General features: G+C 64.1%; 1 protein-coding gene across 1 annotated transcript in view; it reads right to left on the bottom strand.

The window, feature by feature from the left end:
- SARDH (sarcosine dehydrogenase) overlaps positions 1-23,053 on the bottom strand; it is a 35,290-nt gene that overhangs the window by 1,005 nt on the left and 11,232 nt on the right. The window contains exons 11-19 of the mRNA XM_040963362.1: positions 21,451-21,534; positions 20,066-20,179; positions 15,498-15,636; positions 14,318-14,431; positions 12,441-12,588; positions 9,218-9,311; positions 1,352-1,514; positions 844-1,012; positions 365-500 (exon numbers count right to left, since the gene is read on the bottom strand). Of these exons, the coding sequence (XP_040819296.1) occupies positions 365-500; positions 844-1,012; positions 1,352-1,514; positions 9,218-9,311; positions 12,441-12,588; positions 14,318-14,431; positions 15,498-15,636; positions 20,066-20,179; positions 21,451-21,534 (1,161 nt within the window). The remainder of the gene's footprint in view (positions 1-364; positions 501-843; positions 1,013-1,351; positions 1,515-9,217; positions 9,312-12,440; positions 12,589-14,317; positions 14,432-15,497; positions 15,637-20,065; positions 20,180-21,450; positions 21,535-23,053) is intronic.

The following is a 23,053-nucleotide window of genomic DNA, read 5'->3' as shown; positions in this document are numbered from 1 at the left end:
GTCTGTGAACTGCAGCCCGGGTCCCCCAAGTCTGCTGGGGCTCAGGCTGGAAGGTTCTGGAGCTAAGCCAGGGGTTCCGTGTGAGGGGCTGGGGCTGGGGGCCAGCCACCTCCCTCGGATTCCTTAGTGTGGCAGGAGGGCCTTTGCCCAGCCGCCAAGCTGCCCAGGGGCAGCACCTGGGAGCTTGCCTGCTCTGGTCTACTCCAGCCTCCTATAGCCTGGGCCTGTTGGTGGACACTGAGCTGCTCGCTGGGCTGGGGACTCTGGGTAAGGGGGCTGGGGACAGGCCAGGTCCCTGGGCAGGTGCCTCGTGGGGCGGGGAGGAGCCATGGTTCCCAGGGCAGGGCTGGCGCACAGGACTCACGGGGCCGCCGCTGGGCTCGCGGACGTAGCCATAGGCGATGCTCTTGTCAAGGGCGAAGCCGAAGTCGGCCCGGCGGACGTGGCCCACCACCTGGCCACTTCTCCAGATGGCCTCCAGGCCAAACAGGGGCACCTTCCTGCAATGAGGGCACAACAGGGCCAGCTGGGACACAGGGCCGCAATGAGACTGTCCCTGCCGGGCAGCGTTGGCCTGCCACATCCCCTTGGCCTTCAGCTTCTTGGGTGACAGTCGGTAGACTGGAGTGGTGACCCCGGCCGGGGCTCTCACTCATCACAGGGCCATGGGGGCAGGGAGTAGACACCCCCCTAGCCTGGGGCTGCCTGACAGCTCTGCCCACCCCTGGCTCAGTCTCCCAGGAGAGGGTGCTGGCCTCTACCCCTGGCTCAGTCTCCCTGGAGAGGGTGCTGGCCTGTGGGGGCAGGCTGAGCCTGGGGCCGCGGCGGGCAGTGGCCACTCACTCCTCCAGCGTGAAGCACACCAGACGGCGACGTAGGCCATTGGCCCGCTGTGCCTGCAGGGCCTCGCATCCCAGGAAGGGCACAGCCGACCGCAGCTTGCAGGTGAAGGCCAGGCCGGCTTCCAGGGGGCTGTCGTCTGGCCGTAGGTCTGCATGCCAGTGCCGGTAGCCTGCAGGGTGGGAGGCTGCCATCAGAGTCAGGAGACACCGTGGGTACTGCCCAGCCCAGATGTCTGCTCCCAGCACCCCAGAGCTGCTCCAGGATGAAAGCTCTGATGGGCTGACCGCTCAGCACCAAGGCAGGGAGGGGGCTGCCAAGGTGGGCTTGTGTCAACGTGGCCTCTGCTTTCCTGGCCTGACGTCACTGGAGCTCCAGGAAAACCAAGGCACTCCAGACCTCCGCCCCTGGCCACCCCATGTCCCTGCCCCCAGCACAGGGGCCACAGCAGCTGGTGGGCAGTGGGGAGGGACTCACACCCGTGGGCACCACAGCTTCCGGGAGGCCTCACCTTTCTCAGCGCTCAGGGAGTCGATGGCACGGTACCCAGCGTTGACCAGGCCGTGCTTGGCTCCCGCTGCCATCACTGCCCGGTACACTGGCACGCAGGAGGCCCGGGGTATGTGCAGCTCCCAGCCCAGCTCCCCCACGAAGGACAGACGTATGGCCCGGACCTGCAGGACACACAGCTGGGGTCAGCCGATGGGCGCCGGGCCACCATTGTGGCGATCCTTCCTGCCCCTGCTGGCCTGGGTCACCTCAGGTGAGACGCTGTGACAAGCTCTGGGGGTGGCGGGGAGAGGGCGGCTTGCTGTCCATCACTGGTGACCACGGCAGGGGGGGTCCTGGGACTGCAACAGGAGCACTCTCCATGCTGGATGCTCATGGCGCCCCAGAGCTCCTGCATCTTACAGCTCCAAGGAGACCCCGCCTCTCCTCTGCCCCAGAGGGCCCACCTCACCCCCTAAAGATGCCTGCCAGGAACTCAGACAGAGTTCCTCAGAGCTGGGACACGGCAGTGACTGTGGGAAAGCTCCTGGGCCTGCTTTGGCCTCAGTCTCCTCCTTTGTGAAATGGGGTCAGGTGAACCCACTTCTGAGTCTCACCTATGTTTCCCCCTTGAGCTGTGGTTTTCTGGGGAGCATGGGGGGTTGAGGGCCATTGCCCTGGCTACACTTGAGGCTGAGCAGTGCTTCAGGGTTGCCCGGGCAGGTGCTGGGGTCTGCAGATGTACGTGGCCTCCATGCCAAGGAGGCGGGTCTTACACGAGCCAACTGGAATCACAGTGCACCTTCCAGGGGCAGCCAGGGCCTTGCTGGACCAGCAGACCCCGCTGCAGGACCCCTGCCCCAACTACTGCCCTGGCTGCCCGAACCTGACCAGGAAAGACATGCGGTGACAGCCCACCTGTGCACAGGGCTGGCAAGCCGGCACAGGGAGGGAGCAGACTCCTTCACACGCTTAGTCGGGGTGCGGGTCGGGCACCCCTGCCTCCACATCCCCACAGCGAGGCAGCAGGAGCTCCTGCTATGGGGGCCCAGTGTGGGGAGGGGGACTCCGCGCCTAGCGGACAGCTGGCCGTGTCCCGCTCTGCAAACCCACCCATCCATCACACGGCTGCCAGGGGCTGGGTTCGGGTTGCCATTTCCTCAGCGCTTCTCAGGAAGCAGAATTGACACAGAAAATGGACGGCTGACACCCGCCCGTCCCCAGTGCCTGCCGCAGGCCCCCTGACAAAAATCACCTTGTCAACCAGGTTCTAATTTTAGGCAGCCCAAGGAGCAGCCTGAGGCGCAGAGCCGCTGTCTTTTTGAAACCGTGAAGATCTTCCCCACGAGTGGCCCCCTGACAGTGGCGCGCCTGGGCAGCCATGCCATGTGGGAGGTGTGATGAGCCATCCAGCACCCACGGGTCTCCAGGGCGCCCCTGGGCACGGCCTGGCCCACGCGGGTGCAGGACAAACGATCCCCAGTCAGGCACCCCAGGAGCAGGCAGAGCCGGTGGGAACAGTGCGTGGCACCACAGGTTAAGCCACCACTGGGACACGCACCCCCATACCAGGGGCCCCGGATGCTTCCGAGCCAGTTTCCTGTCAGCAACCTGGGAGAAGGCAGGCGATGGCTCGGACACCCACGTGGAGCACCTGGCCCTAACCTTAGGTGGACATACGGGGTGTGAACCAGCAGAGGGGCGCTCTCTATTTCAAATAAATGTCTTAAAAATGACGACAACGAAGCCGACAGTGTACGAGGAAGGAAATTTGGACTGCCCTGGGTGGACCCTGGACAGATCAGGCAGATATCACTTCCACGAGGCGCCAGGAGCTGGGTTCAGGTGCCAGGGAGGTGGACCACGAGCAGGGAGCAGACAAGGGGGAACTACTCCATGGGCAGCACCCGGTGGAGAAGGTTCTGGAAATGCGTCTCGTGGCAGTGTGAGCGCCTGACATCTCTGACTCTCGCCCCGGCTTTTCCCCATCAACTCGCCAGGGGCTGGCACAGCAAGCTAATCCACCGGCAGTGCTGGCATCCTTCATGGGTGTCGCTTCCTGTCCCACCACTGATTCAGCTCCCTGCCTGTGGCCTGGGAAAACCTTGGGAGGCCCGGGAGAAGCTCCTGGCTTCAGATCTGCTTCCCCCTGGGTACTGGGGGCATTGGGGAGTGAACCAGCTGAGAGCCTCACTCACAGCTGGTCACAGCTCAGACCTCAAGCCACAGATCCCAGCAAGCCGTCTCGGGCTGGCCTCTGGCAAAGCTGAGAGCTCTGCCCGTGATTGGCTCCCAAAGACACACATTGGCTTGGGGATCCAAGTGGCAATTTTGAGTCAAACCACACTTGGCCAGGCAGGGTCGCTTGGGCAGGGGGGATGGTCAGGCGGGGAGGGACAGGGCGGTGGCAGAGCTGGAACAGCACTCTGGCCCAACGCTGCCTCCCAGCAGGAAGTGGGGTGCTTGGCACTGGGGCAGGAGGGGAGGCTCCTGAGAGTGGGAGCGGCCCCCTGGAGCCAGGCACCCTGCCATCAGCAGCCAAGTATAGCTCTGTAAACAACCACCGAGCCTGGGCCCCCCGCCGCAGCCGCCCGGCCCTGCAGGGGCCAAGGGCTTGGGAAGCCACAGGCTGGCTCCACACAGGGATGGAGTCACAGCAGCCTCAGCTTGCGGTCACTTCCTCCAGGACTGCAGAGGACAGTGGCAGCAGAGAGAGCCTCGGGAAGGGCTGGGCCCAACCACCGCCCCGTCCTTGGGTGGACGTCACTCATACTGAGTCGGCCCAAGGACCTGCTTCCCTGGGACAGCTCTGGGTGTCGAACATCCGACGGGCTGCTGCCACCTGTGTGTCACCTGCCTCGCTCAGACCTTGAGGTTGGCAGACCTCAGGAAGGGCGGCAAGCACAGGAAGCTGCTCTGAGCCCTGGGCACGTCCATGGCTTATCTATCAGAACCCAGAGAGTGCCCGCTGACCCCAGCCTGGAGCTGTGCACACAGTGGGTGCTCAGGTCAGCTATGATGTCACTTGCCCAGACACAAGTAGTAAACCAGGGCAACACCAGGCCACCTACCACCACTAACACCCATTTGCCACCTCCCACTGGGTCCCAGCACCCACAGCAGATATGGGACAATGGGGTGTAGGACACCCCCAGGTACAAGCATCAGTTTGGGGCTGGTAAATCCAGCAGAATTAAGTTCAAGCCTCAATGTCCCACCTGCACCCCCACAAAGCCAGGGTGACCACAGGGTTCCTGGGAAGCCACAGGACCCTACATGATGTGGGAGGGGCATCTGCTCAGCCAGGGGGTGGCTGGCAGCTGGGGCTCAGGGAGGCCAAGTTACCCTCCAGCACCAAGAGTGGGAGCTCCTGGGCAGCCAGGGGTCGCTTGGAAGGAGCTGCCGGTTTCCATGGTGTGAACAGTCCCGCCACGGCCGTTTCCAAGCCACCCACGATTTAACAACCGGCTCATGAGTTTTCCTACAAATTTAGCTCTCAGCTGCTGCGAGCTGCTGCGAGCCAGCTCCAGCACACGTCGAGGGGGCCCTGGGGGGTGCTTTGGGCGCACGGTGCCAGCGCAATGTCCTCATCTGGGTACACACTACATGGGGCAGCCACAGGTATGCTGCACCGCACACTTCAGGCCCAGTTCGTCCAGACCATGTCAGGGCATGGCAGTGTGACAAGTTTCCAGCAGCACCCAATGCATGCAGCCACCCCTGAAGAAGCAGGATCCCTGGGGTACCAGGAGTGCACCCCGCTTGAGGATGTGCGAATTCCAGGGGTTCGAGGACAGTGAGAGCAGGTGCAGCTTCTGGCACAGCCAGGGGCCTGGCCCACCAGGTAGAGGAAAAAGTGGGCAGAAGTGGAGTGGTCCCATTTTCACAAGCTCCCTGCTTCTGCACACAGCAGTGCCCACTCTCTCCCCACTGCTGGGGTCGGGAATGAGGGCGGCTGAGGCTGGTGACGATGGTACCAGAGCAGTGGTGTGATGATGGCGGTAGCCATGGTGAGGATGGTGGTGATGAAGGGCATGGTAATGACGGTGACCTTAGGGGTGGTGATGGGCTGTTGTCAGTGTTGATGGTGGTTGGAGATCTGGGGTAGTAACAGGATGAACAGGAAATAAGTGTGAGATGCTCCAGCCACACCTGCATCTCTCTGTGGCTCAGACAGGCTCCAAGGAGCTGGCCTGTGCCCAGCACCTGCCTCCCAGGCTGCACGCAGGCCGGGTCAGGCCCAGACCACACAGGTGCCCCAGGAGGTGGCGGGGAGCTCCTCTTTCCAGCCACCCTGTCCCTGGTCCCCAGGAGCTCAGGCAGCTAGTGAGAGCCGTGTGCTTGCACAGACTGTGGCAGTGGTGTGCAGAGAGGACCTGAGGACAATGGACCTGGATGTCCCAGAGGCACGGGGGGATGCCAGAGCCCCAAGCCTCGAGCCTTGCTGCTGCCCAGCCTGGCTGACCTCACGGCCCTGGCCCCAGCACCGACAGCCTGCTTGTCTGGCCCGGCTGTCACGGAACCAGCCCCTGGTCTCAGCGCATTGACACAGAGCAAGCTTCTAGGCCTGGGCTGCCACCCATGGCGCAGGTGCACTTTCGGCCAGGGTGCTCTGTCCCCATGGCCCTGTGTGGCCGGAGCCCGCCCAGGCTACCACAGCAAGGACCACTCACTGTCAGGAGCAGGAACGGCTTTCCTACCGACCTGAAGTTAATTCTCACAAGAAAATCATGTTATCACCTTGTTGCTAGCCCGCTGCCCATCACTTTGCCAGAAAGGGCCTGCTCTGGGCCAGGGCACCCAGAACACTGCGCCTGGCTCACAGCCGAGCTCCAGGGGACAGGCTGGGAGGGCCCCCACTGCCCCACCGCCAAGCCTTGCTGGCCTCAAGGCAAGTATTCAGGGAGCAGCATGGACAGCTGGTGTGCTGGCTATGGAGCGGACAGTGACGCCTCTCACGGCCGCTTGTGCTCCAGGGATGCTGGGGCATAGCCAAGTGTCTGTGGGAGCAATTACACTCTGCTGGACACAGCTGACCCCCCTGGACACAGCTGACCCACTCGTTTCCCTGTGGCTGGGGTCATTAGGTCGGGGCCGGGGTCCTGGCCCAGGTCCTGTCTGCAGCACTTGGCTCCTGGCCCTCGCGTCCCACCACCGCCTCTGGTGCAGGGCTGTACATCCCATCCCCTCAGCTGGCCGGCCGGTTGGAATTTGGCCCATCTCCTGCATGGTTGGCCCCGCCATCCAGGCCCCCACTGCACAGGCAGGGGTACACCGGCTGCACGTTTGTAAAACCCCCCAAGGACACCCGTGTGGGGTGGGGGGATGTGAAGTACTGTCTGGCTGCAGGAGGGAGTCCAGGGCCTGGACAGACATGTGGGTCAGCCCAGGAAGGAGCCGAGACGCTGGCTAGCCTTCCGGTCTTAGGGGGTACCGCAGGGGCCTCGCTCCCAGCCCTGCTGGGCCCCCACCTGCCCCCGCTGGGGAGGCCTCGTGAGACCCAGGCAGCTGCTAGGGGCGCTGCCTGGGGTAGGGGTCAGGGAGGCGGGGGGTAACCCTGCCGGGCAAAAGCCACAAAACAGAAGCCAAGCCTGGACGGTTCCTCCGTTCAGTGTGACGCAATCCCCAGAGCAGGACCCTTGTCCTACGGGATTCCAGCTGCACGGCACTTTGTGGGGAGTGGGGTCCTTCCAGCACAGCAGACCGCTGGGAGGTGCGGCTGCTATTGCTACACTGGGACCCAGAGTAGGGCCCCTACACACGGTTGTAGGTTGCGCCCCAACCTCACTGGGCGGTGGGCTGCTGGAGGGGAGGGGTCACAGGGTCCAGCCACGGCCCCAATCTGGTACCTGTCACACTGGGGGCCCAGCCAGCACATCCAGAAGTAACTGCAGAACCGAGCGGGGCAGCCAGCTCTCAGAGCACACCCTGAGGTCCAGCAGGGTGGGCCTGGCCCACCACCCTCTGTCCCGGAGTCCAAGACGGCCGACAGGGGTGGCCAGTATGGGAACAGGGCAGGACAGCCCACACAAACACCAGGAGTCCACCCTGTGTCTGAGCATGACCTGTACCCCCTGCCCCTCGTCAGCTTGCCCCCTCTCCCCCTGTGCCCCAGCAGTTAAGTGTTCCCCACTGCCCCGACTTCCACATGCAGGAAGCGGCTGAGTTCTCCCACCCAGCAGAGGGCCGGGTTATATCAGGCATGCAGAAGGGTACAGAAAAGACCAGAGGACAGACAAGAGCACCTGCCCAGCCCCGCTCTGCCCAGCCCTGCCCAGCCCCCTGCCCAGCTCCTCCCAGCCCCGCCCAGGCCTGCCCAGCTCCTCCCAGCCCCCCTGTCCCACTCACCCCTGCCCAGCCCCCAGACACTCAGGCTCAGAAACAAACGGCAGGAGCAGGTGCCCCCGGAGGGCAGCTTGGTGGTGCTGACTGCTCTGTGAGATGCCATGCAAGGAACACACAGGGAAAGGAAGGCATGGGGCAGCGGGGGCTGGGGACAGGTGTGGAGTGTCTGTGTGCCACCCTTGTGTCCACACATGCTGGTGCCAGGCGGGGGCTTCCTGGCGCATGGGGTAACCCCAGGTTTAGGTAGGAAGGTTCAGGGAAGTCAGAGGTTGTGCCCCAGGGCATCGGAGCCAGGCACACAGAACTCTTCCTCCCCGGGGCTGCCCACGTGGTGATGCTGGGGATGCCCAGCCTGCAAGTGCAGCACCTGTAGTGGGGGTGGGCTGGCGCAGGCCGCCTGGGACCTGGCTGTGCAGCGCTCCCAGCATCACCACCCTCTCTGGTCCCAGCAGGGGCTTTCCTGCTTCAAGGAGACAGGAAGTCAGCGAGACGGAGACCCAGCGCACTTCCTGCCCTGGCGGGGGAGAGCAAGTGGGGCGCCCGCTGCCTTTAAACCCCTCTGGCTGCTCTCTCCCCCGACAGTCATCCTCACAGATCCCTCCCCCAGCCCTCAGCACGGGACTGCTCCCAGCATCCCACAGCAGCTCCCATGACCCCTGGAGCCAGGATGGGGAGGGGCAGTGGGCTGGCGCCCACACGGCCCCACCCCCTCCTGGGAGCCCTGGCCCCTGTCCCCAGGCCACCAACCCTCATCTCTCTGGTAACCCAACCACAGGGATCAGGGACCACACTGCCAAGTCCTGCTGTCAGGTTCCACTGCCTGTACCCACCCCCACCTGCCCACAGGGACAGGACTTATCTGAACGCCTGCCCCCTGGGGGCGGAGCCTGGGAGCTGCTGAGCCCTGGGACGCATGGCACCCCCCCTTGACCCCAGCGCTGGCTATGGGGAGCTGAGCCCATGTAACAGACAGATGGGTCACCCCGGGACCCCTGGGTACAGCAACGGGGGGATGCCACATCACCACGGAAGCCTTGTTTCCAACAGGCCCAGGAGAGGGGCATGCTGGATGGAGCCTGACCAGGACTGGGTCCCTGGGCCAGACACAGCCCCGCGCAGGCACCGGCTGGGCCCTGGGTCAGCTCCATTCACAGCCCCCCACTTCCTGGGACTGGCAGGGGTACAGGCCAGAGGTGGTCCATAGGGGCTGGCTGGCTCTTGGCAAGTGGACAGGGGTGGGGCTGAGGCTGCCCACGGCCCTGTCATCTGCAGAGGAGGCTGGTACCCCACCCAGGGAGGAGGGGCAGGCCTTACAAGGGGCAGCATTGCCAGCACGTGCCTGGCTGGAGGCTGAGGACAGAAATGTTTACAACAGGGGCCCTGCCCCTCGGAGCCCCCAGCAACCTGCGGGCAGGGCCCTCTGCTCTCCACCACACACCTGGGGACCAAGGCCCACCAGGGCAAAGGGACCTCCCTGAGGCTGGCAGAGCCAGGCGGCATGAACCCCTTCTCATGCGCCAGGGCGGTGGCCGCTGCTACTTACCAGGTGCCCGGCAGCTCTCACCAGCTTGTGGGTGGAGAAGGGGAAGGCTTCGTGGCTCAGATCCGTGTCCAGCACCTCCTGCAGGATGGCCCGACTGCGGGAGAAAGCACTGGGGTGGGTGGGGGCCTGGACCAGGCGCCAGGGTGGGGTGGGGCACAGTGGAAATGCAGGCCATGGGACCACCCAGGGGGCAGGGTGGGAACGCAGGCCACAAGACCACTGGGGGGGCAGGGTGGGAACTCAGGCCACGGGACTGCGGGGGGGGGGTAGAGTAGGAACCCAGGCCACGGAACCACCTGGGGGGCAGGGTGGGAAACCAGGCCACGGGACCACCCGGGGGAGCACAGTGGGAGCCCAGGCCACGGGACCACCCGGGGGGCACAGTGGGAGCCCAGGCCACAGGACCACCCAGGGGGCACAGTGGGAGCCCAGGCCACCCGGGGGGCACAGTGGGAGCCCAGGCCATGGGACCACCCGGGGGGCACAGTGGGAGCCCAGGCCACCCGGGGGCACAGTGGGAGCCCAGGTCACGGGACCATTGGGGATTGTGTATCTGTGAGATGACGCGAGGGATGGGCAGATTTGGGACAAGCTCCCTAGGGTCTTTGCCTCCCCGAGGGGTAAACCGAGGCAGGGGAGGCCAACAGCCTCGATGTAGTCACCACCAGCCAGTGTGAGTCACTGCCCCGGGGCCGCTGTGCCGGAGACACGCCCCACGCGGGGCAGGAGCGGCTCCTGGACACCCCCAGCCCAGAACCCCTCCTCTGCTGGATAGGCCTCACCCGGCCTCACACCCACCCGGTTCTAAGTGGGTCTGGGGCTGGTGCTTGCCTCAGGGGGTGGCAGGGCCTGGCTCTGCTCCCCGACAGCCTTCCCAGAGGATGCCAGTTGCCCAAGGGCTGGCCAGCTTCAGGGCCGTTCCCAGCACAGGACACCCTCTGCCCCCGACGACAGGGCTGAGCAGACAAGCCCACATGTGTCACCCATGCAGCTGCCTGTGAGGTCAGGGCACCTCCGCGTCCCTCTCCACGGCCCGCAGCCGCGTCTGGCCCCCACCCTTGCTGAGTTACCCGAGATGAAGCTGGGCCGACCACAGCGGCCGAGGCCCCAGCACACCTGCTGTCTCCCCTCCAGGACCCCTGACCCTGTGTCCCCCACATCCTCACCCTGTTCCCCTGCTCTGGGTCACCCGTGAGCTCTTGGCTCAGCAGCTCTCTCCTCTGGGAAGCCCTCCCAGACTGCCCGAGCCTCGGGCTTAGGGGTCCAGCCCATACTACAAGGGTAGCTCTCCTAGGACACACATATTCCCCTCTCCCTCCTGAGCCAGGAGCCCCTCCCCAATCCTGTCATGACTGGCACGGCAGCGGAAGACAGCCCCCCACTTCTGCCATGTGGGGTCCCAGCGGATGCCAGGCGGCCATGGCTCAGAAGGGCTGCCAACCCGTCCCTACCCCCTCCATGCCAGGAGCTGCCACCCACATCGCCTTGGTGCTTGGCGCCAGGCAGCCTGCCAAGAGCCTTATGTAACCCCCGGCACCCACGCACACAGCCCCGGGAGAGCATACAGCGGCCTGCGCACCTGCTCTCTGCACACCAAGGAGAGGCCCTGGGAGTCCAGAGGCCCCAGAGTCCTCCTCGTGAGGGGTGAGCCTGGGGCCAAGGACTTGAGGGCTCTAACCCACGCCACCAAGAGAGGACAGGCAGGTCCCAGTCCACTGGGCCCCCACTGGGCAGCCAGAAGCTGTCCCTCCGATGGGAGGAGCAGGAGGTGGGAGGGCTCTGCCTCCCCCTGTGGCGCCCTGCAGAGCGGGTCCTGCCTCATGAGGCTGTGCAGCTGAGGATGGTGTGGTGCTGTGGGACACCCATTGCCCAGCATGTTTGCTGTGTTGGCCGTGCCAGGCTGGGTGGCTTCAAGCCCGCTGCCATGGAACACTCATGGGCAGCAGCTTAAGCTGCCCTGTGCAGTGCCCACATCCCGATCTGTAGGTTTGGGTCCAAATCCTGGCTCCATTCAGATCCAGCTCGTGCAGGTTACAGCTCAAGAAGCAGGATCGTGGTCACTGCCGTGGGTGGCGAGGCTGGAGAGCCTGACCCCTGGCCTTGCCCAGCCTGGCTGTGGCAGGTGTCTGCCAAGTGAAGCAGCAAGTGAAAAGCAGCTCAAGGAACTGGCTCTCTCCCCACCTGTGTGTTTCCCCCTCTGTCACTCTGCCTTTCAAAGAAGTGAATACATTTAATAACAATGTTTTCAACTACAAATGCAGTCACACAGGGCATCCCCGTGAGGCAGCGTTGCCGGAAGCTTCCATCACACAGTTCACACGCCAGGCAAACGCTAGTGAGGTGGCAGCAGGGCCTGCCCCCTGGGGTGGCACCTTCCTCGCCTGCCTGGCCCTGCTCCCCACCTTCCCCACACGGAAGGCCAGGGAGCCCCCCTTCCCTTCTCCTGGGGGACACGTGGGGTCGGGCTCCTTCAGAGGATGGGTGCAAGCCCAGCCGGGCACCCAACAGGCAGGGACCCCGAGGATGGCCTGAAGGCCAGCACCCCACCCCTTGCTGCTGCTCCTCGCTGTCTCCTGCCCTGAACACACGTAAACCACTCTGGCCTTGGGAACAGCCAAGTCGGGGCCACAGCCACGTGACCCAGGAACCTCAGGACACAGCCATGTGACCCAGGAACCACGGGACACAGCCATGTGACTGAGGAACCACGGGACATTGCCATGTGACCCAGGAACCATGGGACATTGCCATGTGACCCAGGAACCACGGGACACAGCCACGTGACCCAGGAACCTCAGGACACAGCCATGTGACCCAGGAACCTCAGGACACAGCCATGTGACTGAGGAACCATAGGATGCAGCCATGTGACCCAGGAACCTCAGGACACAGCCATGTGACTGAGGAACCACAGGATGCAGCCACGTGACCCAGGAACCATGGGATGCAGCCATATGACCCAGGAACCTCGGGACACAACCACATGACCCAGGAACCATGGGATGCAGCCACGTGACCCAGGAACCTCGGGACATAGCCACGTGACCCAGGAACCATGGGACACAGCCATGTGACTGAGGAACCTCAGGACACAGCCACATGACCCAGAAACAACAGGACACAGCTCTGAGGCTTTCCTTCCCATACCAGGCCTGGCCCTGCCCCAAGGCATTTGCATCTGCTATGTCTTCCGTCAGAACGGTCCGTCCTGAGGCCTGCTCACCTGGCTGGGCCCTGGATACTGATCAGGCCCAGGTCCTCGGAGCTGTCGAGAAGCTGGCAACGAAACTGGCGGTCTTGAAGCACAGTGGTGATGTGGGACCAGTTGTGCTGGGCCACAGCCCCACCCACGGCCAGGTAGTAGCCATGCCCTGGAACAGAACAAACACACCTGACTCAGTCCAGAGCTCCGGGGCCTCCTGGGCAAGAAGACAAACAGCCTTCATTGCAAGAACTCTGTAAGGAGCCCGGCCACTCATCCGGGCACCAGGGTGGGACAGAGCCTCGCCAGTAGCCTGTGCTGCCTGCAGGCTTCCTCAGCATCCAGCTGTCCCGGACTGCCGCCGCCTGCCACGAGACCCTGGACAGCTGTTCCTCTTTCCCACTGCCCTCACTCAAGCCACCCCAAAGACCCAGTCTCCCTGGTCCTGTACCCCGGCCTTCAAGACAGCCCATGCTTTCCCAGCACCCACCAAGAAGCCCCCTCGTTGGCCCCGCAGCCCCCCACCCTCTCCTGGGATGCTCAGGGTGTATGCAGGCACACACACACACACATACACTCTCACACACGTGCCCATGCGTGTGTGCTTGCTGGCAGGGCCAGGCATCTCAGCCACCTGCAGTCCCCCCAGCCTCTCCTGGGATGGCCCAAATCACCAAGGCCACAGGGTCCCCGGGTAGGCAGCAGGGTGGATCCTCCTCCTCCAGGCAGCCATCTCTGGTTGACTACTTAAAGCAGAGTGCCAGGGCTCAAGGCCAGAGGCCAGTCCACTGCAGGTTCATCTCACACACCTGGCTGTAGCCCCCCCCCCCCCGACTGGCCAAGGAGTCTGTTCCAGCTGCCACCCCGGGTCCCCTCGCAGGACCAGAGAACTGGGACAGCCTGGTGCCCCCACAACTGTCCCCGCCCCTCACGGTGCCCCACACACCTCTGTCCCCACCCCCACTGCTGTCCCTGGCACCTCATCACTCTCCAACAGGCCCCCACCCCACAGCTGTCTCCGTCCCTCACGGTGCCCCACACACCTCTGCCCCCACCCCCACTGCTGTCCCCGCCCCTCTTTGCCCCACACCTCTGCCCCCACCCTACTGCTGTCCCCGCCCCTCTCTGCCCCACACCTCTGTCCCCACCCCCACAGCTGTCCCCACCCCTCACAGTGCCCCACACCTCTGTCCCCACCCCTGGCCCCACTGGCTGCTCTTCCAACCCGCCTCCTGCCTCCCAGACACACGTGGGCTTCCTCCCAGCGCCTGACAGAGCAGGTGCATAGAAACCACCATCCTCGCGTCTCCTCCTGCCCTCCCTCCTTCCCTTCCACTCCCTGAGACCCTGACTGGGCCATGCTGATGCACCCGGGGCCTGACTGGGCCAAGATCTCAAGCTGAGACCCCCTCCTGGAGACCTGCCAGCTGGCACCTGCCACCTGCCTTCCTCCCAGGGCAGGGCACAGGACCAGGGATGGCCCTACCTTAGTGTGAACCAAGGGTCAGGACCAGGAGTGCGAGCTCCAGGAGACAGCCCCTGGCTCAGTGTCACAAGGAGCAGCAGCCGTGAGCTCCTGGCGCTGGGAGGTATGGGGACAGGTGAGCTCCAGCCGGCACGTGGAAGGAGAGACCACGGTTCTGCCAACCCGTGAGTGGAAAGCACAGCCCAACCCCGGCTATCCCAACCTGGGCAGGTGAGCCGGGCACACCCACAGTGAGACATTCCAGCCACCGTAGACAGAAAGAATCACCAAGTTACTGCCTGCTGGGACTGCCAGCCGTGGGGGGACTCAGCCTGCGCGTAGCCGACAGGGCAGCCTGTGGCACTGCAGGCTGTCGACCCTGCCAGCAGCTGCCACCAGTCCCCAGGGTGGTGTACCCGGTGGCTTCTCTTACCTTCGAAGGCGGGGGCCAGTGGGGAGGCCGTGGCCCCCGGGGCCAGGCAGCTGACGGTGAGATCGCTCTCGGTGCCACCGTGCTTGTTCAGCATGCAGGTGTACACGGTGGAGCCTGGGGGTGACAGGGCAGTGTGGGAGGGCAAAGCCCAGGCTGGAAGCCCCAACGGGAGGTGACTTCAAAGGGGCCGCTGGCTCTGCCATGCCTGTCAGGGACTCAGACAGGGCAGCAATGGACAGGTCAGCCCTTGGTGGTCCCCTACAGGCAGAGATGCTGTGTCCTGCTTAAAATGCCCTGACAGGGCCTCCCAGCCCCACCCTGGGTCCCTTGGGGGCTCCTAGCCCTGGCCCAGTGGTCCCCCCGCCTTCAAATTACACACTGTGAGATCCCAACCTGGGGGCCTGTGTGGCCCTCACCCGGGACTCTGCATCCCCAGGTCAATGTGAGAGCCTTAGCTGGTGCCCACCAGGTTGGCCCCATCCTCACGAGAAAGGGGTGCTTAGGGCCGGGACTGCACTGCAAGACAGCGTGGAGCCACCCAGCCTCCCCAAGAGCACTGGGGTGTGGGGGTGAGTGTGGGACCGCCCAGGTGACCCCGAGAGCACTGAGGGGTGGGGGTGAGCGTAGGACTGCCCAGGTGACCCCGAGAGCACTGTGGGTGGGGGTGAGCATGGGACCGCCCAGGTGATCTCGAGGGCACTGTGGGTGGGGGTGAGCATGGGACCGCCCAGTTGGCCCTGAGAGCACTGGGGGGTAGGGGTGAGTGTGGGACCGCCCAGGTGATCTCGAGGGCACTGGGGGGTGGGGGTGAGCCTGGGACAGCCCAGGTGACCCCGAGGGCACTGTGGGTGGGGGTGAGCGTGGGACCGCCCAGGTGACCCCGAGAGCACAGGCCAGGCTGGGGTGGGGGAGAGCGTGGACAGGATGGTGGGTGAGTGTGGGGCAGGATGGTGGGGGAACAGACGCGGGCTGGTGGCTGAGCGTGGTGCACCTGGATCAGGTGAGTCAGAATGGAGCAAGGAGGAGAAGCAGAAGGAGGGTCCTGGGGCCAGGTCTTGGTGACAGCCAAGGGCTGGGCAGGGCCTAGGGCTGATGGTGTCACCCACAGGTGCCAGGGCTGGTCTTCCCCTTGCGGGTCTGCCCAGCGCTGAGGGGAGCCAGCCCCAGCCCCGGGCCGTACCAGGGGGCCGGTTGATGTCGGCGGAGAAGAGCCAGTCGGCAGCCTTCCTGGCGTCCGGCCCCAGCAGGAAGAACTTCCCGAAGTAGGACATGTCGAAGAGGGCGGCGGCCCCGCGGCAGGCCAGGCACTCGGCCTTGATCTGGAAGGTCCCGGAGAGTGGGGGGACGGGGGAGAACGGCGGGGCGTGGAGTGCCCGTCCTGCTCCCCACACAGCTGCCCAAGCCCCATCTCCCCGGCTGTCCGCGCCACAGCCTTCCCAGCCGGGTGACGGTCACTCTCTGGACTGAGCAAGGCGCAGGGAGGGCAGAGTGGCTGAGGCCAGGCGACACTCCTCAGTGCCACCAGCAGTGGCGGAAAGGAACAAGGGAGGCCCACATATGGTACCTGTGACACCAGCCTCCCACTAGACGCCAGTTCACGTCCCAGCTGCTCCACTTTGCATCCAGCTCCCTGCTTGGCTCAGGAAAGCAGCGGAAAACGGCCCAAAGCCTTGGGACCCTGCACCCAACGGGTGACCTGGAAGAAGCTCCTGGCTTCCGGTCAGCTAAACTTTGGCTGTTGTGGCCACTTGGGAAGTGAACAAGCAGATGGAAGATCTCTCTCTCTCTTTGTCCTCTCTGTCATTCTTTCAAATAAATACACCCTTTACTATTAAAAGAAGAAGAAGAAGAAGATGGGAAGCTGACAGGGCGGGAAGCTCAGCAGCGCAGCCCTGAGAAGCCAGCACTTGGAAGACAAAACTCGCCAGGAAACTGTAGGGCCCTCAGAGACCCAGCCCCTGCGGGACCCACGCCCACACCACCTGTGCCACCAGATGCTGCTGAGCCACGGTGGCCTCAGACTCCAGACACTGGGGAGGGACCATGTGAAACCCCAAGCCTGCAGGAGCAAAGAAACAATTGAGGTAGCAGTGGAGACGCAGAGAAAATTGGCAAAACCCTAAAGTCGGCTCTCGGAGAATATCAGCAAACCGACAAGACTTCAGCCGGACGGACGAGAAAGAGAGAAACCCAACAGGGGTCCGCAGGACGGGGCAGGGGGCCAGGCGGGCCTGCGGGCAGCTGTTGGCTGGCACCCTGGCCGCACGGGGACTGGCATCAAGAGGCCCAGGCCCCCGGATGCCAGCTCCACCGCAGATCCAAGCCAACACTGAAAGCTGAATGAACACCAAGCACTCCCAGATGTCTCTGCAGGAGCGGGAAGCACTTTCCAGTTCACCCGAGGCTGGAAGCCGCAGGCCAGCAGCTCTCAGGGGACGCGCAGGCAGGGGTCCCCAACAAGACACGGCGAGGCAGATTCACCCCAGCTCACAAGGTGGGTCTGACGTCACCACACTAAGGGGCAAACAGGGCCGGCTCTGGGGAACAGGGGGCTAAGCCCGCTGCCTGTGAGCTCCAGTCCCCGCTGCTCCACTTCCCTTCCAGCTCCAGCTGATGCTGGAAGCAGCGGACGGCTCAAGTCCTGGGACCCCTGCACCCCGTGGGAGACCGGATGTGGCCCCAGCCTCCAGACTATGCTTAGTCCAGTTTCAGCTATTATTGTAGCCATGTGGAGAGTAAACCAGCTGATGGAATCTCTCTCTCTCGGCAACTGCCTTTCAAATAACTGAGTGAATCTTTAAGAAGTGAGAATAGAATCAGCCGTCAGCACATCCAACGGATGCACAGAAGGGTTGGCCCAAATCCACCTGTCAATGAGAAAAACCCAACCAGACGAGGAATAAAGGGGACCTCCCTGAACCCAGAAAACAGCCTGGGCTCCAGTCACACAGCTGCCCTGAGACACCAAGGCCTACAGCCTTGGCCTGACGACAGGGAGCCGGCCGGGTGTCCATCCTGCTGAGGCTGGCTGCGGTGACTAGCCAGGGAACAAACAATAAAACAGAGTGCAGGCAAGAGGGTTTTGCCTCCTAGGCAGAAATCCCCAAGGAATTCACTAGAAACTACTAGGACTAATACAACAGTCCAACCAGGTTACAAGATCAAGGTCGGTGTGGAAGAATTGCTGTTTGCAGCCACTAAAGGGCCCAAAGAGAAAACCCAGGGGACGATTCAACAGCACCAAAAAGAACCCTCTGCTGGCTGGCACCGAGGCACAGCAGTTGAAGCCACTGTCCGTGACGCTGGCAGCCCAAGAGAGCGCTGGTTCGAGTTCCAGCTGCTCCACTTCTAACCCAGCTCCTCACTAACAGCCCGGAAAGGCATCAGAAGCTGGCCACGCGCTCGGGCCCACGGGGGAGACTCGGACGAAGTCCCTGGCTCCTGGCTCAGGCTGGCTGGTCCTGACCCCTGCAGCCATCTGCGGAGCAGACAGGTGGATGGAAGATTCCGTCTCTCTCACTTGGAATTTCAAAATAGATACATATATACTTAACAAATAATGAATAAGGACTCACAGAAGTATGGCAATCATGAAATGCTTAGGAATCAAGGAATGCAAGTCATACTCTAGACACTGCAAACGCTCTTCCCGGAAATTAAAGATCTGAGTGGAGAGCCTTGTGTCCGTGGTCCCACAGTCGCGGGTGGGGCCACAGCCCAGCTACCCGGGAGTGCCTTTCGGAAGCTCAGCCAGAGCTCACGTCCACGTGCTCCAGGGAGGTCCGTGGCACCGCAGCAAGCTGCCGCTGCTCGCACCAGCATCCAGGTGGCAGGGACCCTGGGGCCAGGGAAGCAGGTGGCAGCCCAAATGCCTGGGGCCCCTGGGACCCACAGAGGGACCCCCACACAGGAGGTCTCAGTTCCTGGCTTTGACCTGACCCCGAGCCCGATGTGCAGGCATGTGGGGAGGGACTAGTGCGTGAACAAATTCTCTCTCCCTTTTTTTTTTTCCCATCCCGGTGCCTTTCAGATAAACAAAAGTAAGTGGATAGACCTAAACAAGATCACCACCCGTGGGGACTCACTCCCCGACCTCGAAGCTCAGTAGACACAGGGCAGGGAGCCGAGCCCAGGGCAGGGAGCCGAGCCCAGGGCAGGGAGCTGAGCCCAGGGCAGGGAGCTGAGCCCAGGGCAGGGAGCTGAGCCCAGGGCAGGGAGCTGAGCCCAGGGCAGGCTCAGGGACCCACAGCAGAGGCAGCACTCACAGGCCTCTCTCGGGGCTGCAGGGAGAGATGGAGAGCCGGGTGGGAATCGGAGCAGCCGGCACCTCCTGACCCAGAGATGCCAGTGGGCGAGGACTGCCAACGGCTACCAAGTTCCTCCAAGGGGACAAAAATCATTTACAACCAGATGTGGCATTGGCTGCACAGCACGTGAGCCCGCCCTCTAGGGATGCCCTGCCTGGGCAGTGACCACAGCCCGTGAGGCTGCCAGCCTGAGCCCAGTGTCCAGTGCCCTGCACCCAGTGCCCTGCCCGGGCTGTGACCACAGCCCGTGAAGCTGCCAGCCTGAGCCCAGTGCCCAGTGCCCAGCGCCCAGTGCCCTGCCCTGCCCTGGGCCCTCCCCGGCCTTGTTTGCTGTGCTGTCCTCCCTACTTCCCACTCAGCCTCCAACGTGCCAGCAGCTGCAGAGCTGGGGTGCCAGCCACAGGGGTTTGTTGCAAAGAGAGATCGCAGTAGCATAGGCCCAGGGTCATGCCATCTCCCCTGGCCCACCTGCTCGCAGCACCCCTGTGCTGAGGCCAGAGGCGGGGCAGGCAGCACAGCCGGCTGGTGGCACGGACGCCGCCCTGGGGAGGAGCCTCACACGGGGGAGCCCTGCACCCCCCAGGACAGCCCCAGGCACCGTCCTCCCTGGAACCCCACTGTGTCAGGCACTTGTGCTAATGTGTCTAAGCCCGCAGACAGCCCCAGCACAGCCTCCCCAGGCTGGGGAAGTGGCCAGTACCAGGAAGACGTGCGTGTCCTCACTCGCGGGTTGGCTCAGCCATACCGTGTAGGCGGGAGGAGGCCCAAGCCCAGCTGGCATCTTCCCCAGACCGCCACCTCCTCGAGGGCCAGGAGTCCCATGGGCATCGGCGACAGGTGGGGGTGGAGGTGCCTCTGCACACCTGCAGTGCTGTGCTGGGGACTCAGGCCCCCGCAGCCCCCTCGGCTGAAGCAGGGACACTATACAGGGCAAGACTTGGAGGGCGCAAAGGGACAAGGGTGGGCAGAAGGCAATGCCTTCCCCAGGGACCACACAGAGCAAGGACTCTCAGCGAGGTCACCTTGCTGCCAACACGAGGTCCTGGCTGCCCGTCATCTGCTCGGGGAGTGACCCCTGGGCACCGTCCCAGCCCGTGCCCGGAGTGGCCTCACCTTCCAGCTGGAGAAGAGGGGCCACGAGCAACAGTCCATGCCACCCCACAGACACACCCCCTGTAGTTGCCAGGCGACTTTGCTCTGCCCCGACAGGGCCCCTCCTGGGCTCTGTGCCCACCATGGCCTGGCCTTGCCGCATGCCCAGGCCAGCTTTGCAAAGCACTGCCCCCCAGCCTGCCTGGAGCAATTGCCCTGGGGGCTAACCACGGGTGGGGGGATGCCGGACAGGAAGCCAGCAGTTATCTGTCTGCACCCTGAGCCCCAGGCAGGTGGACAGGAACCCCGAGAGCGAGTGCCAAGGCCTCTGGTGGGCTCGGCTACTTACCACATCCTGATGGGGCGGGAAGTCGAAGGTGTATTCCTCCCGCAGCAGCCTGCCGTACGCGGAGTCCGAGCGTGCCTGGTGCCCGTAGGCCCCGTAGTAGTCATAGCCCAGTACCTGGGAGGACAAGATGCCCGGGGCAAGCGCCAAGCTGGTGGGGCGGGCCAGCCAGTGCGCCTTGCCTGCGCTCCGGCACGTGCCACACACACAGTGTGCAAACGGCACAGCCGTCCTGCACAGCTGGGACTGAGAGTGGGAGCTAGCACGAAGGTGGGGACCGTGAGGAGCACTGCAGGGGACACGGGGCCAGAGCTAGGGCAGCGCGAGGAAGGCGGGAGGCGGCTCACTGACCAGGGGCCCGGGAGAAGAGGAGCGGGCACAGTGAGGATGTGGGGTGCTACGGCCATGGTCACTGGGCACCCAGCCCCCGCTCTGAGCCGGGCCTCGTAGGACCAGCCAGGTGGGCAGCAGCATGGCCCCAGAGCTGGCCTCTGCCTGGCAGCCACCCCCACCCCACCTGCGTAAGTACCAGCCCGGAGCCCCAGGCCCACCTGCCTGAGCTTTGCCCCTGCTTCCCGGTGATAGCCGAGGTGAGGCTGCTGCACCCACCCTGAAGGTGGGCCCAGGCCCTCAGGGCAGGACGGAGCCTCCCAGCATCCTGCTCGGAGCCTCCTCCTGCCTGGGCAGGTGCTCGCCAAGCTCCTGAGACCACACTGTGGGCAGCCCCCAGCTACAGTGTCTCAGGCGGGGTGAAAAGCCTGCTCATCTTGGGCCCAGGGCCTGAGCCACCCCCCTCCCTAGGGAGCAGAGGTGCCCAAGGGCAGAGGTGACCAAGGGCAGACTGGGTCAGCCTGCATAGGCTGGGCGCACAGGGGCCAGCACGGGGTGAGGAGGACACGGCTGAAGCCGTTGTGCCCCCGAGCCGAGGTCGTGTTCTCACACTGGCTGTCCACGCCTCACTGATGCCCTGACCCTGTCGTGGGGCCTGGGTTGCCATGGCAATTGGAGAGGGCTGCCTTGGAGGGCATGGGGAGAGCCCAACAAGCAGCGGGGCCTCCTGGGTGCCCCTGCGCCACTGCAGCCAGCAGGCATGCCTGGCTTCACTCTCCCAGGAGAGCCCGGTGCAAGGTGCAGGGAGGTGTGGGAGGGCCCCAGAGGCCACGACGTGCGAATCTCGGTGGATAAACTGAACACGCCGATGTACAAACCCGCCTACTAACCAACCGCCCACTGGCACAAACTAACAGTTGGGACTGACAAAAATACAACGGAGCCTTCTGCACCCTGGGGGAGGGGCAGGTGTGGACTGCAGAAGGCTGAGCCCTATAGGACGGGGGAGGGGTGGGCAAGGGGGCTGGGCAGCTGGGCTGCACGGGTTGCCCACTCACCGGAGCTGGCCCTCCAGGGTTAAACCAGCCTGGCCGCTCCCAGCCATGGCGCTCCTGGAACACACAGCCGTGGGCAAGCAGCTCCTGGGGTTGGGGGGGCAGGGAAGCAAGTACCTGTCATGGGGGGCAGCCGGGGCCCCCAGGCGGCCTACGGAGCCCAGCCCAAGCTGCCCGAGACTCCCACATCTGTGGAATGAGCTTGGTCACGCCACCCCCTCCCTACGCCATGATGGGAGGCCTCCAGCCCCAGGGTGGCTGCGACCACAGGGTGGGCCCCTGCTCTGTCAGGACTGCTGCCTGGGGAGTGGCAGAGGGGGCCGATTCACCCCTCACTTGACCTGTGGCCTCCGGGCCTCCAGAGCTGTGGGAAGCGGCTGCCCTGGCCGCCCCAGCAACGCCACCCCTAGGTCAACGTCCTAGAGGCCTGGAGGCCACATCCCCAAGGACCCACGTCCCGACAGGCTCTGCCACAGGACTCCTGGGGGAGGGACGGCCCGAGCTGGGCTTCCGTTCTGCCAGGACTGGAGCCACACCACTCGCAGCAGCAGAAGGTGGGGACCGCCAGGGTCCCCCCGCGCATGGGCGGCCAGACCAGCAAGGCGTGCGAAGGCTTTGAGCATTCACCCAGCCACAAGGAGAGGGGAGCCCCGACACCTGCCACGGACATGGACAGACCTGGAGAACACTCCCAGGGAGCGGAGGCAGACACAGGAGGCCGGGCGTGTGTGTGTCCCCAGGGTAGCCGGCTGGTGGCCAGGCTCAGGCAGGAGACATGGAACGACTATGACAGCACAGGGCTCACAGGGGGACACGGAATGAGCCAGCCAACCTGGACAGTGGCAGGGGACAGACGACAGTGTACCAGCACTGCTCTCCACTGAAATGTGTTCTATGGGACAGCTCGGGGCAGCACGTGACATCCCTATGGGCGCCGGTTCGAGTCCCGGCGGTTCCACTTACCGGCTCCCTGTTGATACACCTGGGAGAACGGGGGTGGGGGGGATGGCCCGTGTGCTTGGGCCCCTGCACCCACGTGGGGCATCTGGACAAAGTCCCAGGCTCTTGGCACTGGCTCGGCCCAGCCCCAGCCTCGGTGGCCATCTGGGGAGCGACCAGTAGATGAAGGACCCCGGTCTCTCTCTGTAACTGCCCTTCAAACAATTCTTTTAAAAAGTGGTTAGAACTGCAGGTGACATTGGGCCTAGTGGCTGAGCTGGCCCCTAAGGCCTGGGTTCAAGTCCCAGTCCTGCTCACAGCTCTGGCTTCCGGCCAGTACAGTTGCTGGGAGGCCATAGGCACTGGCTGAAGCAGCAGGGTCTGTCACTCACACAGGAGTCCAGGTTGAATGGCCAGACCCTGGCTCCTGGCTCCAAGCTGGCCCCGCCTGCTGCCAGGGGCACTTAGGAGCCCACCTGCCTCTCCCTGTCCAGCCACCTTTCAGATAAATGAAATAAACGGATGAGATGGCCAAGACGGCCCATCGCACACGCTGTGTCCTTTCGCCTCAGGAAGGTGGCCACAGACCCAGTGACTCCGGCACCAGCGGCTATCATGAAAAACGAACGTCTAGGAAAAATTCCTGCATGGCCTCGCCAGGACCCTG

This window comes from Ochotona curzoniae, unplaced genomic scaffold, assembly GCF_017591425.1.
Source record: "Ochotona curzoniae isolate NIBS_2020 unplaced genomic scaffold, NIBS_Ocur_1.0 scaffold_3208, whole genome shotgun sequence".
NCBI classification, from domain to species: Eukaryota; Metazoa; Chordata; class Mammalia; order Lagomorpha; family Ochotonidae; genus Ochotona; species Ochotona curzoniae.
The sequence above is the reverse complement of the archived record's forward strand: the minus strand, read 5'-3'. Positions and strand labels throughout refer to the sequence as shown.